General features: G+C 37.3%; 2 protein-coding genes across 2 annotated transcripts; both read right to left on the bottom strand.

Annotated features, from left to right (window-relative positions):
- Positions 1-4,339: 4,339 nt before the first annotated feature.
- LOC145629324 (NAD(P)H dehydrogenase (quinone) FQR1-like) lies at positions 4,340-8,668 on the bottom strand. Its single transcript, XM_081681893.1, has 4 exons — positions 8,513-8,668; positions 6,060-6,153; positions 4,841-5,103; positions 4,340-4,753 (listed from the first exon to the last, which is right to left on the bottom strand). The coding sequence occupies exons 1-4, from the start codon at positions 8,533-8,535 to the stop codon at positions 4,522-4,524; spliced, it is 612 nt and encodes a 203-aa protein (XP_081538019.1). The 5' UTR covers positions 8,536-8,668; the 3' UTR covers positions 4,340-4,521.
- Positions 8,669-9,223: 555 nt separating this feature from the next.
- On the bottom strand, positions 9,224-13,510 carry LOC145628133 (uncharacterized). Its single transcript, XM_081680449.1, has 3 exons — positions 12,355-13,510; positions 9,699-12,296; positions 9,224-9,276 (listed from the first exon to the last, which is right to left on the bottom strand). The coding sequence occupies exons 1-3, from the start codon at positions 13,508-13,510 to the stop codon at positions 9,224-9,226; spliced, it is 3,807 nt and encodes a 1,268-aa protein (XP_081536575.1).
- Positions 13,511-14,401: the final 891 nt, after the last annotated feature.

Here is a 14,401-nt window from a genome sequence, read left to right as displayed (position 1 = left end):
TAGGATATTTAGTTAATTATAAATACCCTAAAGCACGCATAATAAGATTTTATCATAAAACCAAATGACGAAATAGCCTTGACAAATTCATATGTTAATTGTCCTTCCTTTCCTTTTAGAGCAAAATCAACGGATAACCAAACTACCTTCATCTTTTTCACGCAATTTGAGCTGATTTATTGAGATTATAATTCACTCTTGATACCATGACAAATTCCCATCAAGCCAACAAGCATAAAAATTGGAAGAGAGTGTGAGTATGTGATCACCACAAACAATTCTAATCGAATTCCATTATAAAATCAATTGATAATGTGTGGAGCAACTTACTAGAGTTATGTGACATGATAACAATCCTTCATCTTTTCTACAATGGGATAATCAGTTCTAACTCATATATGAAGTATTTTCTAACAACTTTTCTCAATGATGTGTAAAAATTGACAAACATTCAACGTGTGTTTGAATTTGTTAAAGTTTAAAAAAGAGGATATATTGAGGATGGAGAGAAGATCATGTTCATCAATTATTATTTTTAACATTGAATTACACAACAAGTTAAATGACCACTAAAGTTGGGCATGGCCCTTGAAGTTGTGCTTGAATTGAGTAAGAAAAGGTGTGTTTTGTTGAGCTCGTATTGATCTATCATGCCTATATATGGCTATGTCCACATGTCGCGCCACGCTGGTGAGCCTCCTTATAAATTTTTAGATATTTTATTTATTGGTTAACACTGACTGTCATGCTCTTTTTCGGATCACATCAAATTTCAAGAATGATGTCTTTTCACAACCAATTGTCATTCCACTTGTTAAATTGTGACTCAAAATTTAGTAGGGCTGACTTTGAACAATTATATCTCTCAAACTACAACTGATTTTGAGGTGATTCAAGTTGGAGGTGATAGCTTGGTTCAAGAGCTTTCCAACGATAGGTCATATGCCCAATTCCGATAAGAAACGAGAAAGTTATGACCGTTTTACGAAAACCTGACGAAGCTGGAAATTTGCAACGAGGTTGCGAGCTATAGCTCTATGCGAGTGAGCTATAGCTCGGCCCTATGAAGACTTGCGGCAGGCATGAGCTAGCTGCCGAGCTATAGCTCGGTAGTTAGGTTATTCTAGGATAATTTATGGAATATTTCCTAAAATTATATCTTTTCTATGACGGCTATTTGAGTATACTTGGGGAACAATATTAGGGTTTTATTAGGGTTTCCTTGTGTTATAAAAGGACCCTTTAGTTGATCAATTAGATCATACCTTATTGAGCCATTAGATTTAAGACTCCTTGTATTATTCTCTCGTTCTTTCTCCATTATAGTGAAGAAGCTCTCGAATCCCCCACTCGTGGATGTAGGTCTATTTTGACCGAACCACGTAAATCCTTGTGTTGTTTGTTTATATTCTTTATTGTTTTTTCTCCGTTCTTAATTTCATTGACTTGTTCCGCATTAATCAAACATAATTACACCCTAATTTCCTAACAAGTGGTATCTAGACCCAAGATTTTAAGGTTTTAAGGTCTTAAGGTTTAGGTGTTTATAGGTTATTTTGTTTAAATTATGCCAATGAAATTTGATATTGAGAAATTCAATAGGCAAGTGAACTTTGGCCTATGGAAATTGAAGATGAAAGCCATCTTGGTTCAAAGTGGATGTCACAAGGCTCTTGAAGGTGTATCCAACAAGCCTTTGGGCATGACGGTGGATACGTGGGAGGAGATCGATTTGAAGGCTCTTTCGGCAATTCAATTATGTCTCTCTGATGATGTTTTGAGAGAGGTTGCCAAGGAGACGACTTCTGCGGGTTTGTGGTTGAAGTTGGAGTCACTTTATATGACAAAGAGCGTGACCAACCGTCTACTGCTCAAATCTAGACTTCATGATCTTCGTCTAGAAGAAGGTAAACCGCTTAAGTCTTATTCAGATGAATTCTTCTCTATTATTATGGATTTGTAAAACATCGATGTTGAGATCGATGATGAGGATATGACTATTAGGTTGTTGTGTTCTTTACCGCCTACGTATAAGCATTTTTGAGATACTTTATTGTATGGTAGAGATGATTTGAGTTTGGAGGATGTTAAGGATGCCTTAACTCAAAGAGATTTAATTGACAATAAATTGGTTAATAAATCTGATAATCCGGCTCAAAATAATGCTTTAGTTGCTCATGGTGGTAATAAGAATTTTGGTAAAGGAAAAGTTTGTAACTATTGTCATGTGAAGGGTCACATCAAAGCCGAGTGTTGGAAATTAAAGAAGAAGAATGAGGAGAAATCCAATGAGGACAAATACGCAAATATTGCCAATACCGACGATGATGATGATTATGCACTTTAGGGTTACGAGCTTTGGGGTTGCGGTTTCTACGATCTCTTCATGATAAGTTCCCCTTTGAGATCTCTTGGTAAAACGAGAAACCGTGTGGATTTATGGTATGGAGTCTATGATAGATTGCTTTTGATTTTCGTTTGTAATAAAGTAGAAATCTTGGTTATGCATTAGATTTTGTTCTAGTTATGCTATTTCTTATCTCAATTTTGGTACTTTTGTGATTTACTAAGTATAATTGCAATATAGAAATTCTTGATGTAATTTTTATTTTTCTAGAATTGCTTAAGTTTTTTAGTTTGATTTTTTTGAGATGAAGAAGTGTTTGAAGAGAGTTTTGTCAATTTTGATAAGCATGCTTGGCGTCGGGACATTATACTCTCAATCTAGGCCATGTGATGGTTTTGTGTACGGAATTTTGTGTTCGGAGACGCACCGGTTCACAAGTTATGGAAGATGTCCGTTTGGTGATAGCCTAATGTGAGTAGGATTATGGAGTTTTGTTTAAGGTGGAGGTTTTATGTTTTATTATGAGCATTACTTCTTGGTTTTTGGTTCAAGGTGGAGTTACCTTATTTTTGGTCGATTTCAAGTCAAGGTGGAGATTGTTAAATTGTGATTCGAAATCTAGTAGGGCTGATTTTGAACGATTATATCTCTCAAACTACAACTGATATTGAGGTGATTCAAGTTGGAGGTGATAGCTTGATTCAAGAGCTTTCCAACGATAGGTCATATGCCCAATTCCGATAAGAAATGAGAAAGTTATGACCGTTTTACGAAAACCTAATGAAGTTGAAAATTTGCAACGAGGTTGCGAGCTATAGCTCTATGCGAGTGAGCTATAGCTCGGCCCTATGAGGACTTGCGACAGGCATGAGATAGCTGCCGAGCTATAGCTCGGTAGTTAGGTTATTCTAGGATAATTATGGAATATTTCCTAAAATTATATCTTTTCTATGACGGCTATTTGAGTATACTTGGGGAACAATCTTAGGGTTTTATTAGGGTTTCCTTGTGTTATAAAAGGACCCTTTAGTTGATCAATTAGATCATACCTTATTGAGCCATTAGATTTAAGTCTCCTTGTATTATTCTCTCGTTCTTTCTCCATTATAGTGAAGAAGCTCTCGAATCCCCCACCCGTGGATGTAGGTCTATTTTGACCGAACCACGTAAATCCTTGTGTTGTTTATTTATATTCTTTATTGTTTTTTCTCCGTTCTTAATTTCATTGACTTGTTCCGCATTAATCAAACATAATTACACCCTAATTTCCTAACACCACTTGTGTCGTGCTAGGCTTACAACGGGCTTATACTTGGTCATGTTTTATAGTGTCGGGTCTAAGCATCTAGAGTGCACCCCAAGTCCCCAACCCATGCCTAGCTCACATAGCTTAGACAAAGGTTATTGAAGGATTAAAGGAAGAGAGATTGTAAATTTGTAAGTTTAGGATATAGCGATGTAAGTTGGGAAACAAAAATGACAAGTAGTAGTCATTTGATTCATTTCAATCCTTTATCTAATTGCCTTTTAAGAACAAGTAATAATTTGGGCCAATCTTACCATTTCAAAACTAATAGGGCATTCAACACTTTTTTTACCAAATTCGAAAAGTTAAAATAAAACTCTTATAGTCACATGTTTCATCCCTTTATATCAATTAAAAAACCTTTTATTATAGTATTCCGTAGTAGTTTTCATCATTTTTATCCGTTTTCTTTTAGTTGCAATGTTTTCTTTTGAAGTTGTAAATATTTTGTGATGTGATTTATGAGAGTAAATTGATTTTTGTAGCAAATGCACCTACGGGGCCTAGAACAGTAGAACGGTTGATCCCAGTCCTTTTATAGGAGTTTCTATGAAGATCTAGGAATTATAAACATTAGGAATTCTGCTTTAGCATATGGAAACTGCAATCAATTTTGTAAATGGAGAAATAATCATCTAAACTAGAAAGGAAGCAGATGTTACTTGAAAATAGCCGAAAACTCTCAATGCATAAATAACACAATCTTTATCATTCATTCAAAAGTACAAAGAAAACATAACTGGAGCATTTATTACATAACAAAGAAATAGCACAAAAATAAAGATTTGAGAATGGTAAAAGAAACAAATGGTGTATGTGTTCTAATGAGTATGATCCGCTGTATGTTTTTTTGAATTCTAGAAATCAATTACGCGCTTCCCTTGAGCTTCTTTGTGATGGTAGCAATGTACTTCCCCTGGTGGAAAGCCTGCTGCAATTCGAGCTCTGTTGGCTGCCTTGAACCATCTCCTGCGAAAGTTCCAGCACCATAGGGGCTTCCACCCTTCACATTCTCCATCTCAAACATGCCAGCACCAAATGTGTAGCCGATTGGGACAAAGATCATTCCGTGGTGAGTTAATTGAGTGATGGCGGTCAAGCTGTTGACAAGCATCATCTAAATTAGTACGAAAGTGTATATTTTGAAAAGAATGATAAACAATGTCATGACACAATAGGGGACTTACGCAGTGGTTTCTTGTCCACCACCTTGGGATCCAGTGCTAAAGAATAGTCCAGCAGGCTTTCCAGCAAGTTCCTGAGTCCTCCAAAGACCCCCGGTTGCATCGAGGAAGGCCTTAAATTGGGCAGCCATCATTCCGAATCTTGTAGGGAAGCCAAATATAAAGCCATCAGCTTCAGGTAGCTCACTTGGAGAAATTATTGGAGCATCGCTCTTTGCTGGTGCACTCATCTTACCAAGTACCTCATCTGACAGTATCTCAGGTACCTGTTTCATACATCTCAGCAAAGTCAAATACACGTAACTACAGATGGGGCTAGCAAGATAGGAAAGCGTAAAAGCAGCCCAGCTTGACTTAGGAATGTCTGACTGCCACAGTAGAAGGTAAGGGGAAATTCCCTGTTTCTCATGGTGAGAAACGAAATTTGTTTCTCATGGGGGCATTTTCGTGAATAAATCAACAACTTTTTCAATATTGTGGGCTCCACAGTTGAACAAAGTTGAAAAAGTTGTTGATTTATTCACAAAAATGCCACCATGAGAAACGAATTCGTTTCTCACCGTGAGAAACTGGGGCATCCTCGTAAGGTGAGTGAGCGAATAAGGTAGGACTAATGACCTACACGCCGTGATATTAGCAGGAAGGTAATAAGCTAGAAGGTTTACAACAAGATGGTAATAAACTTCAGTTAATTAAAAGAAAACAATGACAAACCAGTGGAGAAGTTAGACCGAGGCAATAATATTGGAAGCTTCATCAGCAATAGGAATATACAAAATGAGCGATATTGCAAGCAAGAGAATACATCTAAGTAACTCCAGAACCTGTATCACCACCTCACACAGACACAGCAATAAACTTTACATGATTGTGTCTCCGTCAAATCAGATTCATTATATTAGAGTCGCCACTGATTATGTAGAACACTCTCAACACTACAGCTACTGACTACTGATGATGGTTTGGGAGTACTATACAGGAAATAATTTCAGTGTATAGCAATCAAATAATGCTTCTGAAAACAAGAACTGTAAGAAACCTTTTCTTTCCAAAACTTGGATAACTTGTACTCCGTAATAAATAGCTAGAAGAGTTTCACTACATGATCTATACTAGTCCAGCTATTTCAAAAGACGGTTCAGCTAAAATTAGCCAGTTTCACTTGCATTTTGCACCAGTCAAACAAAATTGAAGAAGGTTAACAAGAACATCTGATGTTTACCTGCCAGAGTTTTGCATCTACACCTTCCACTGATGCAGCTCCTTTTTGGATCTCCTCTGCTAGCTTGTGTACGTGTCCGTACATAGAATAATATCTGAAAACCACATAGAACTTATGTTAACAACCTCAAACTCTCAAAATACTTTCACAAGACAAATCGAGGCAATAACAGTATAATGTTAATGACACATGCTAATTTCAAATCTTTTGGTCAATTAACGCGGTGATTAGTCTGTTATCCAAACATGTAAGGAGTATAAGTCTAAATGTTAATGAAAGAAACAGGGTCATGAAGTCAATAGATTTCTAATCCAAATTCCAGGTGAATACATTTTTTTTATACATCAGGTCAAACCTTTGACTCTTAAATCAATAGATTTCAAATCCAAATCTGGTTTTTGCCAACTACAACTGATATGTAATCATTAAAACTGATATTTTCTTATTTTTGTCAAATTTAGTTAGTTATTTTACTAAAACTGATTTCCAAAATAGATCACACAAATCATTAATTGGTTAATCCAAAAAGTCAACAGTTAATCATAATCTGTGCATGAATGCATATACGAGTATATGACAAAATAATTGAAATATACAACGAACCTTAAAGATTATAAATAGGAAAATGATAAATGCAGTCGTCTTAGGATTGCATTACTTGCACATAAAAAGATCATCAAGGACTAACTAAGAACCATAGCTTTTTTGGTGTTTAAAGAGCCACAAAGGCGGGGGTGAGAATCGATCCCAGGATCTCCTGGAATCGGGAGGGAAACTCTAACAACTTGAGCTATCCCTCACTCTCAAGAACTATAGCTTTAATAATACCAATCAGTGAGTGATTTTTTCATATATTTTCAAACTTTACTCCCTCCGTCCCTAAATTACATTCTAAATGAGAGAAATAGGAATATAATTTAGGGACGGAGGGAATACCATTTTATGTACTCCTATGTGATATACTCGTTCCATACAATATTAAGCATAATCAAGAGTTAGTAATTCTAATTTACAAGTTGCTTTGTCATCCATTTCTAAATTAATATACTCTATACAATATTGGAAAATATATACATATACAAAGTATATTTTATTTTCCTATGCCCGGTGGTATGGGTGGTATTAATCATTACCAAAAAATAACATTACACATTTGTAAGGCAATAATTGAGCATATTAAATTCTTTGTGAAATAAACTTCTGAAAGTACATCTCAGATCTCCAAATACCAAAGATTCAAAGAACTAAAATTCACCTCAATCGAAATTACTAGCACCATTTAACACTAAGAAAAATAATGTGTACTTGTATACCAAGTATATCAAGTCTCTAATACGTTCATCATTTAGACTTTTACCATACTCATACAATCCCATTTGACCATACTTGGTGAATAAAATACTCCATATAAAGAAAACGTGGAATCTTGTAGATTCAGCTCCTAATTTGAAATATTAGGAAGCTACTCAAATTCAAATGGACCGGATGTGTGTTTTTGACATAAAATACAAGGTTCTCTTAGGGCCTGTTCATATTTACTCAACTGAGCTGACCTGAACTGAACTGAAAAATTAAAATGCATAAAACTAAACTGAACTGAACTGATTAGAGCTGAACTGAACTGATTGGAGCTGAACTGAACTGAACTGAAAATAAGTAAATATGAACAGGCCGGCCCTTAGACTCTTAGTGAAATAGTATTTTCATAAATAAACCAATAATTTTATCCAATCACAATCAAATGTAGAGCCCACAACAGAGAAACCGGAGTAAGCTCGTCGTGTTTTAACGTTTATAAAATTTATACTATTATGACAAAAGTTAATATATATTATCTTCGTTTTTTTTTAATTAACACAATTTTACACTATTCACAAACTATACTTTGATTAACTTTTATGATTTATACGAAGTATATTTTTTTAATATTCATTTTTTTTTTTATAATTTTACAATGTCAATAATTAGAGGTATTAAACGTTCAAATAGTGTATAACATACTCCATAGATAGAATTAAAAAAAAAAAAAAAAAAAAAAAAAAAAAAAAAAAAAAAAAAAAAAGGTACTTCATATATTCTAGACTAAACTCCTAAGTTAGGTAGGTAGAGATTTTATAAGGAGATAAAAGTGGGGTTTAAATATTTTAACTAAGATAAAGTAAAGAATATGCATAGTGGCCTAGTGGGTGGGTCAAACTTCATAAAAATGCCAACAGAATAGAAATTCATAGAACGGCCCAAAATAGAAAATACTGTAAAAACTACAGTAGTAAAACTTTATGAAATACAAACAGATCAAAACGAAAAGTGAGTAGAACTTCATTACGATAATCTCGATCGTTGACAAAAACAATCAAAGCAAACAAATAGCATTTCAATAAAACATAAAATTCATTAATCAAAACAACAACAAAAATAATATTAAAAAAGAGGAGAGTAAAAGAGAATCATACACAATGTAAACTTTGGTTGCCATTGAAAAAGAATGAATTGCCTCGGAGTTTCTCTGTCTAAAAATTCAGTTAAAAAAATGAATGAATTTGTGAAGTGATTGAAATGAGATGCGTTGACGAGAAGGAAAGGGAAAGTGGGTGGGATATTTATAGTAGGAGTAGCCCACTTTCAATTACCAATTAATTGGAATTTGGTGATTAAATGATTTTGGGTGATTAGTTGCTGTAATTAGAGACTTAATCCTTAAACGACGCCGTCTTGAGGGGGTAGCTAGCAGCTGGCTTGTTTTGATTTGGATCTTTGAAAGTTTTTGAATGATGCCATCACTCTGTCACGCTTATCCATCATCATGTCATTCACCGTCACTTCTCTTCCAAGATATAAATTTACATTATTACCTTATTGGTATCACATTATAATTAATACGGAGTACTTCATATTATGCATAAAAATATACTCTCTCCGTCTCAATTTATAGCCTTTTTTTTTTTATTTTTTTTTATGGGAGTCTCAATTTATAGTTTATTGTTTGTGTTTTTTTTCACTTATTTAACCGATGAGAAAAAAGAAAGTGGATGAACTACATTAAAAAGAAAAAACTATAATTATAGACAAGAGTTAGAGAGATAAAGTGGAAAAAAAATACAAGGTAAGTGGAAATGCAAAGGCAATTTAGAAAGTTTAATAAATAGGAAAAATTGTTAACAATATTACAACCTTTGGCCTATGCTTTTCTGGAAAAAGATATTTGCAGCCTTAACACCTGCATATAAGAAGCTAAAAGTGAAAAAATAGACAATAAATAAACATTTATTATACCGATAAACTCTTGAATTGTCGATAAATTCCCAATTTAATTCTAAAAAAGAATTTAAAGTATATTAAATGCTTATATGAAGTCTTTAGGGTTGCATATAGCATTACCCTTCTTTTTTAATAATACAACCTTTTGATTATTTTGTAATAATACAACCTTTAAGGGGTGTTCATTTTAAACAAGACAAAAATCGAATTTTCACTGGATTTTGAGGTGGTAGAAGTGGATGTTTCTACAATGGTCATTTGAAATATGACTACCTTATTATTATTATTTTTTTTTTGAAACCACCTGCGGATAATAACATTAATATAGGTCAATTTCCGCCAAAGTTAAAAGACTTAGGGGAAAAGGACCAACGCAAATACGTTCAATACAACCATTAGTCTCCCACCTAGCAACGTGGTGAGCAAGAGTATTACCCGCATGCCTTACATGAGAAATAGAAAAGGCTACAAATAAATGAGACATCACACAAATATCCTCAATAATCAAAGAGAATGGAGTGAAATTAACAGTTTGCTTCTTCACCCTTTGAACCACATTAGATGCATCGCTTTCAAGGATCACCGAAGAATAGCCCAGCCTTGTTGCAATTTGGAGCCCGAACCTACACGCAGCTGCCTCGGCCACCTCCGGGGACCAGCCCACCTTCTCTTTACGAACTGCAACAGCCAAGATGTTACCCATCTCATCTCTGATTACCACACCGAGGCCAGTAGCACTCCCAACATGAGCATCACAATTAACTTTTACCATTCCCCTGCTAGGCCGAAACCACGAAGAGGGAGATGGCTGCCCCTGTAAGCTCTGACCCATAAATACATTTTTCGCATATGCACCATACTCAAGAACAGACTTCGACAGATTAGCAGCAACACTAATTGGACAGCCCGACCAACCATCAAAGATAATCATATTACGACACCACCAAGCCGCCCACACAAGAGTTACAAAAGCACATACCTCGTTGCTACTCAATTTGGATGCTACCCATAAGAGTCTATCCTTAAAGCTCGAAGAAGGGGCTTGATCAATCAAAGAGGAGAAGCTACTAGCTGCCCAAATATCCCGTGCTGCCTTGCATTCGAAAGTAGCGTGAATCACCAATTCATCCCCATTGCTGCAAATTGCACACACCTTACTCTCAACCAAATGTCGAAAATGGAGCCTTTCCCTCACCGCTAAAAAACCTTTACATGCCCTCCATAGAAAATGAGCAAGCTTTGGAGGCCCTTTAATACCCCAAATCAATCTCCATACAGCATCACGAGTGAGGGATTGCGCATTCGATGGACCAAGTTTACCCAGCCAATACCCGGACCGAACCAAGTACACCCCATCCTTATTTGGCCACCAAAACATGACATCCTTGGTAGATCGAAAGGACAGCGGAATAGCCAAAACTGACACCTGATCTGCTGCAATAAAATTGGCTTGAATCACATCTTCACGCCACAACATGGTGTCGTGGTCAATTAAGTCCGAAACCCGCAGCCCCATATCACTATGTTGCAAGGGAGTTGGTACACATACGGAAGAGTTACAAGGTAGCCAAGCCGAGTCCCAAACCGAAATACTACTACCATTCCCCACCCTCCATTTCAACCCCTCAAGTAGCAAAGACTTAGCACCCCACATACTTCTCCAAGTGTAGCTAGGGTCGAAACCCCTACTAGCCTCCAACACGTCACAATTTTTAAAATATTTAGCTTTCAAAATAGCATGAAGGAGAGTACCTTGATTATGGTGGAGTCGCCAACATTGCTTAGCAAGTAGAGCTTGGTTGAACACCCTCAAATCTCGAAAACCCATACCACCCATATCTTTCGGTTTACAAAGCTCATCCCATTTTTGCCAATGTAGCTTTTTCCTCAAGTCCGTCGTACCCCACCAAAATCGAGCTAAGAGGGAGTAAATCTCATCGATAATACCATCGGGAATCCTCAAAATACTCATCATATACGTCGGGATTGCTTGTGCCACAACTTTAATCATTACTTCCTTCCCGGGCATGGAGAGTAATTTTTCCTTCCAACCTTGCAATTTCTTCCAGAGCCGCTCCTTGATGCCTGCAAAAATAGCCCTTTTCGACCTCCCAATAATCGTTGGTAGACCAAGGTATTTCTCATGCCTATCCACTTCTCTGACTTCCAATGTATCGACAATTTCCTTCCGACGTTCAACACTAACTTTTTTGCTAAAAGCCACTTCAGTTTTATTAAGGTTAATTTTCTGGCCCGACGCTCTCTCATACTGGCTAATTATATTAGCTATCATAGAGCATTCTTGAGTATTAGCTCTAGCAAAAAGTATACTATCATCGGCAAAGAACAAATGTGACACACGGGGAGCCCCCCTACAAATCCTGGCACCATGGATAAGACCATCTTTAGCATCTTTATTGATCAGATTAGAAAAAGCATCCGCACAAAGTAAGAACAAATATGGAGAAATTGGATCCCCCTGTCGAAGACCCCTAGTAGGAGTAACAGATCCAGATATTTGCCCATTAATCTTGAACGCAAATTGGACACTCTGTAAGCAACTCATCACCCTACCAATCCATGCCTCCGAGAAACCCATCTTCCCCATTACCTTCTCCAAAAAGACCCACTCCACTCTATCATAGGCCTTACTCATATCAAGTTTCAATGCAAAGCTACCATCTTTCCCCTCTCCACTTCTCTTCATGGCATGAAAAATCTCAAAAGCCACTAGAGCATTATCAGAAATAAGGCGACCCGGAATGAAAGCACTTTGATTAAGAGAAATCACCTTATCCAATATACCCTTCAACTTATTAGCTATTGTTTTCGACACAATTTTATAAATTACATTACAACAACTAATAGGTCTAAATTCCGAAATATGAGATGGGGAATCACACTTCGGAATAAGCACAATGCAAGTATTATTAACATCCGACAAATTCACATCACCCCTCCACCAACCCTTTACAAAAGCTATAATATCAGGACCAACAATATGCCAGAATTTTTGGAAAAAAAAGAGCATGCATACCATCGGGGCCGGGAGCTTTGTTAGGATGCATCTGGAAAAGGGCAATTTTGATCTCCTCTGCTGTCGGCTCACAGTCAAGCATGGTGTTCATGTCCTCAGAAACTACCCTTTCTATACCCTCCATCGCCCCTTGATAACCAGTCGGGGAACTCGTGGCAAACAGGTTAGCAAAGTATGAAGATATCAACCGCTCTAAATCCATCCGCTTCTCGAACCATACACCATTATCATCATTGAGCCCCTTTATTCTATTCTGAGCCTTTCTCTGACTAGCCTTGTGGTGGAAATATTTTGTGTTCTTGTCCCCATCTCGAAGCTCATTTGCTCTAGTTCTAGCATACCAATAAGACTCTTCTAATTTATACAAGGACTCAAGCTCCGCAGACAACACATTGCACCTCTCTAACTTTGCTCCATCCATCACCCCCATCTTTAAATCCCTTAGCTTCTCTTCGCCCTCTTTAATTCTTTTTTTCACCGAGCCAAAAGTAAGAGCCGCCCATGAAGCTAAATTTTTACCACAAACTGCCACCCTCCTCGCCATATCCAACCCTGCGCTGTCCCCCCATCCTTTCGCCACCACCTCACCACACTCCTCACGAGAGAGCCACAATGATTCAAATTTAAAACCGGACCCTCCACTATGCCTATCCCCTCTTTTCTCCGTGGACAAAAGAACTTGTGAATGATCATAATTTGATTTAAAAATAGGCAGATTACGTACTTCGAAATTCGGGAAGAGATTACACCATTCCTCATCAGCAATGTAGCGGTCCAATCTTTCCCTCATGTATGTCTCGATAGTATTACCCCTCTCCCAAGTAAAAATACTTCCCTTGAATCCCAGATCACGAAGAGCACAACTATCCATAGCCTCCCTAAAAGAATCCATAAGCCTCTCACTCCTCGGAGCCCCTCCCTCCTTCTCAGACAAGCTCGTTATTTCATTAAAATCACCAAACATAATGCACGGTAAATTACAAGCAGCTTTTAGAGAAGACATAAGAGCCCAAGTCAAATGCTTATTAGATTGTTCCGGCCATCCATAAATTCCAATATCCCTCCATACAGCACAATTATTATTGTCCAAAACATCGATGGCAAAATGATGAGCAGAATAAGATACCACATTAGCCTTAATATCTTTCCACCACATTCCCATACCCCCCGAATTACCAACACTACTAATGCACACACCATCAACATAGCCACATTTATTTTTTATTTTATTAAGACGCTTTTAATCAATCATCGACTCCATCACAAACACAATATTTGGCCTATCCCTCCAACATCGATCCTGGAGGGCCCTAACTGTCCACGGGTTGCCAATTCCGTGGCAATTCCAGCATAGCATTTTCATTGCTTTTCGAGGGCTTGGGCATTCCCAAGTCCCTCTACTTTAGAAACAATACAATCAGAAGAAAAACTACTCATCACACTCATTTTTATTTTTTTCTCTGAAATTTTCCCGTCCAGCATCTGATCCTCGTCCAAGACAGCATCAACATTCCTTTTTTTCGAGCATTTACTGCCACCATCAGTTTCTGCCATATCCATACTCATCACACCATCGGTCTGCATCTTCCTTTTTAATTTCAGCTTTGTTGCCACATTACAGCTTTTCTTTCCAGTCAGCGTCTCAGGTTGAGTATCATCCTCCACCATTGTATCTTTCACACCGACCCCTTCCAGCACATCAGCTTGAGAGGGCACTTTATCAGCATTAGCCACACTCGTATTCTGGACAGCAGTAGGTCGTAGGACCATCTTCGAATTTCCCTCATTAGCCACAACCATCAGAGTAATAGCACGAGGCTTGGGGGTAGTGACACCATGCGCACTTGGTGAGTTGAACAAGAGTTTACGAGTAGCTCCAGGTGGACCAACTCGAATTGCCGAGGGATCATTGTAATCAGACCTTTGAATCCTCTTCTTCAAAGAAAGACTCTCAGCCCACTTCTTTTCCTTTTCTCTCTCAATTGCAGACACCTTAGAACGGTGAGGGGAAGCAGTTAAGAAAGGGCCATACTGAAAAACCATAGGA

Source organism: Chenopodium album, chromosome 4, assembly GCF_948465745.1.
Source record: "Chenopodium album chromosome 4, dcCheAlbu1.1, whole genome shotgun sequence".
Lineage (NCBI taxonomy): Eukaryota > Viridiplantae > Streptophyta > Magnoliopsida > Caryophyllales > Amaranthaceae > Chenopodium > Chenopodium album.
Note: the sequence above shows the minus strand (reverse complement) of the source record. Positions and strands in the feature narration are given on the sequence as shown.

Excerpts from the sequence above, each read along its gene's own strand:
- LOC145629324 (XM_081681893.1), bottom strand. The coding sequence starts at position 8,535 with ATGGCAACCAAAGTTTACATTGT. Across the intron at positions 5,104-6,059 it reads TAGATGCAAAACTCTGGCAG|GTACCTGAGATACTGTCAGA; the intron begins GTAAACATCAGA and ends TGTATGAAACAG. Across the intron at positions 4,754-4,840 it reads GGTGGACAAGAAACCACTGC|CTTGACCGCCATCACTCAAT; the intron begins GTAAGTCCCCTA and ends GCTTGTCAACAG.
- LOC145628133 (XM_081680449.1), bottom strand. The coding sequence starts at position 13,510 with ATGTGGTGGAAAGATATTAAGGCTAATGTGGTATCTTATTCTGCTCAT. Across the intron at positions 12,297-12,354 it reads CAAAGCTCCCGGCCCCGATG|CTTTTGTAAAGGGTTGGTGG; the intron begins GTATGCATGCTC and ends CTGATATTATAG. Across the intron at positions 9,277-9,698 it reads GACTAATGGTTGTATTGAAC|GTGTTAAGGCTGCAAATATC; the intron begins GTATTTGCGTTG and ends TCTTATATGCAG.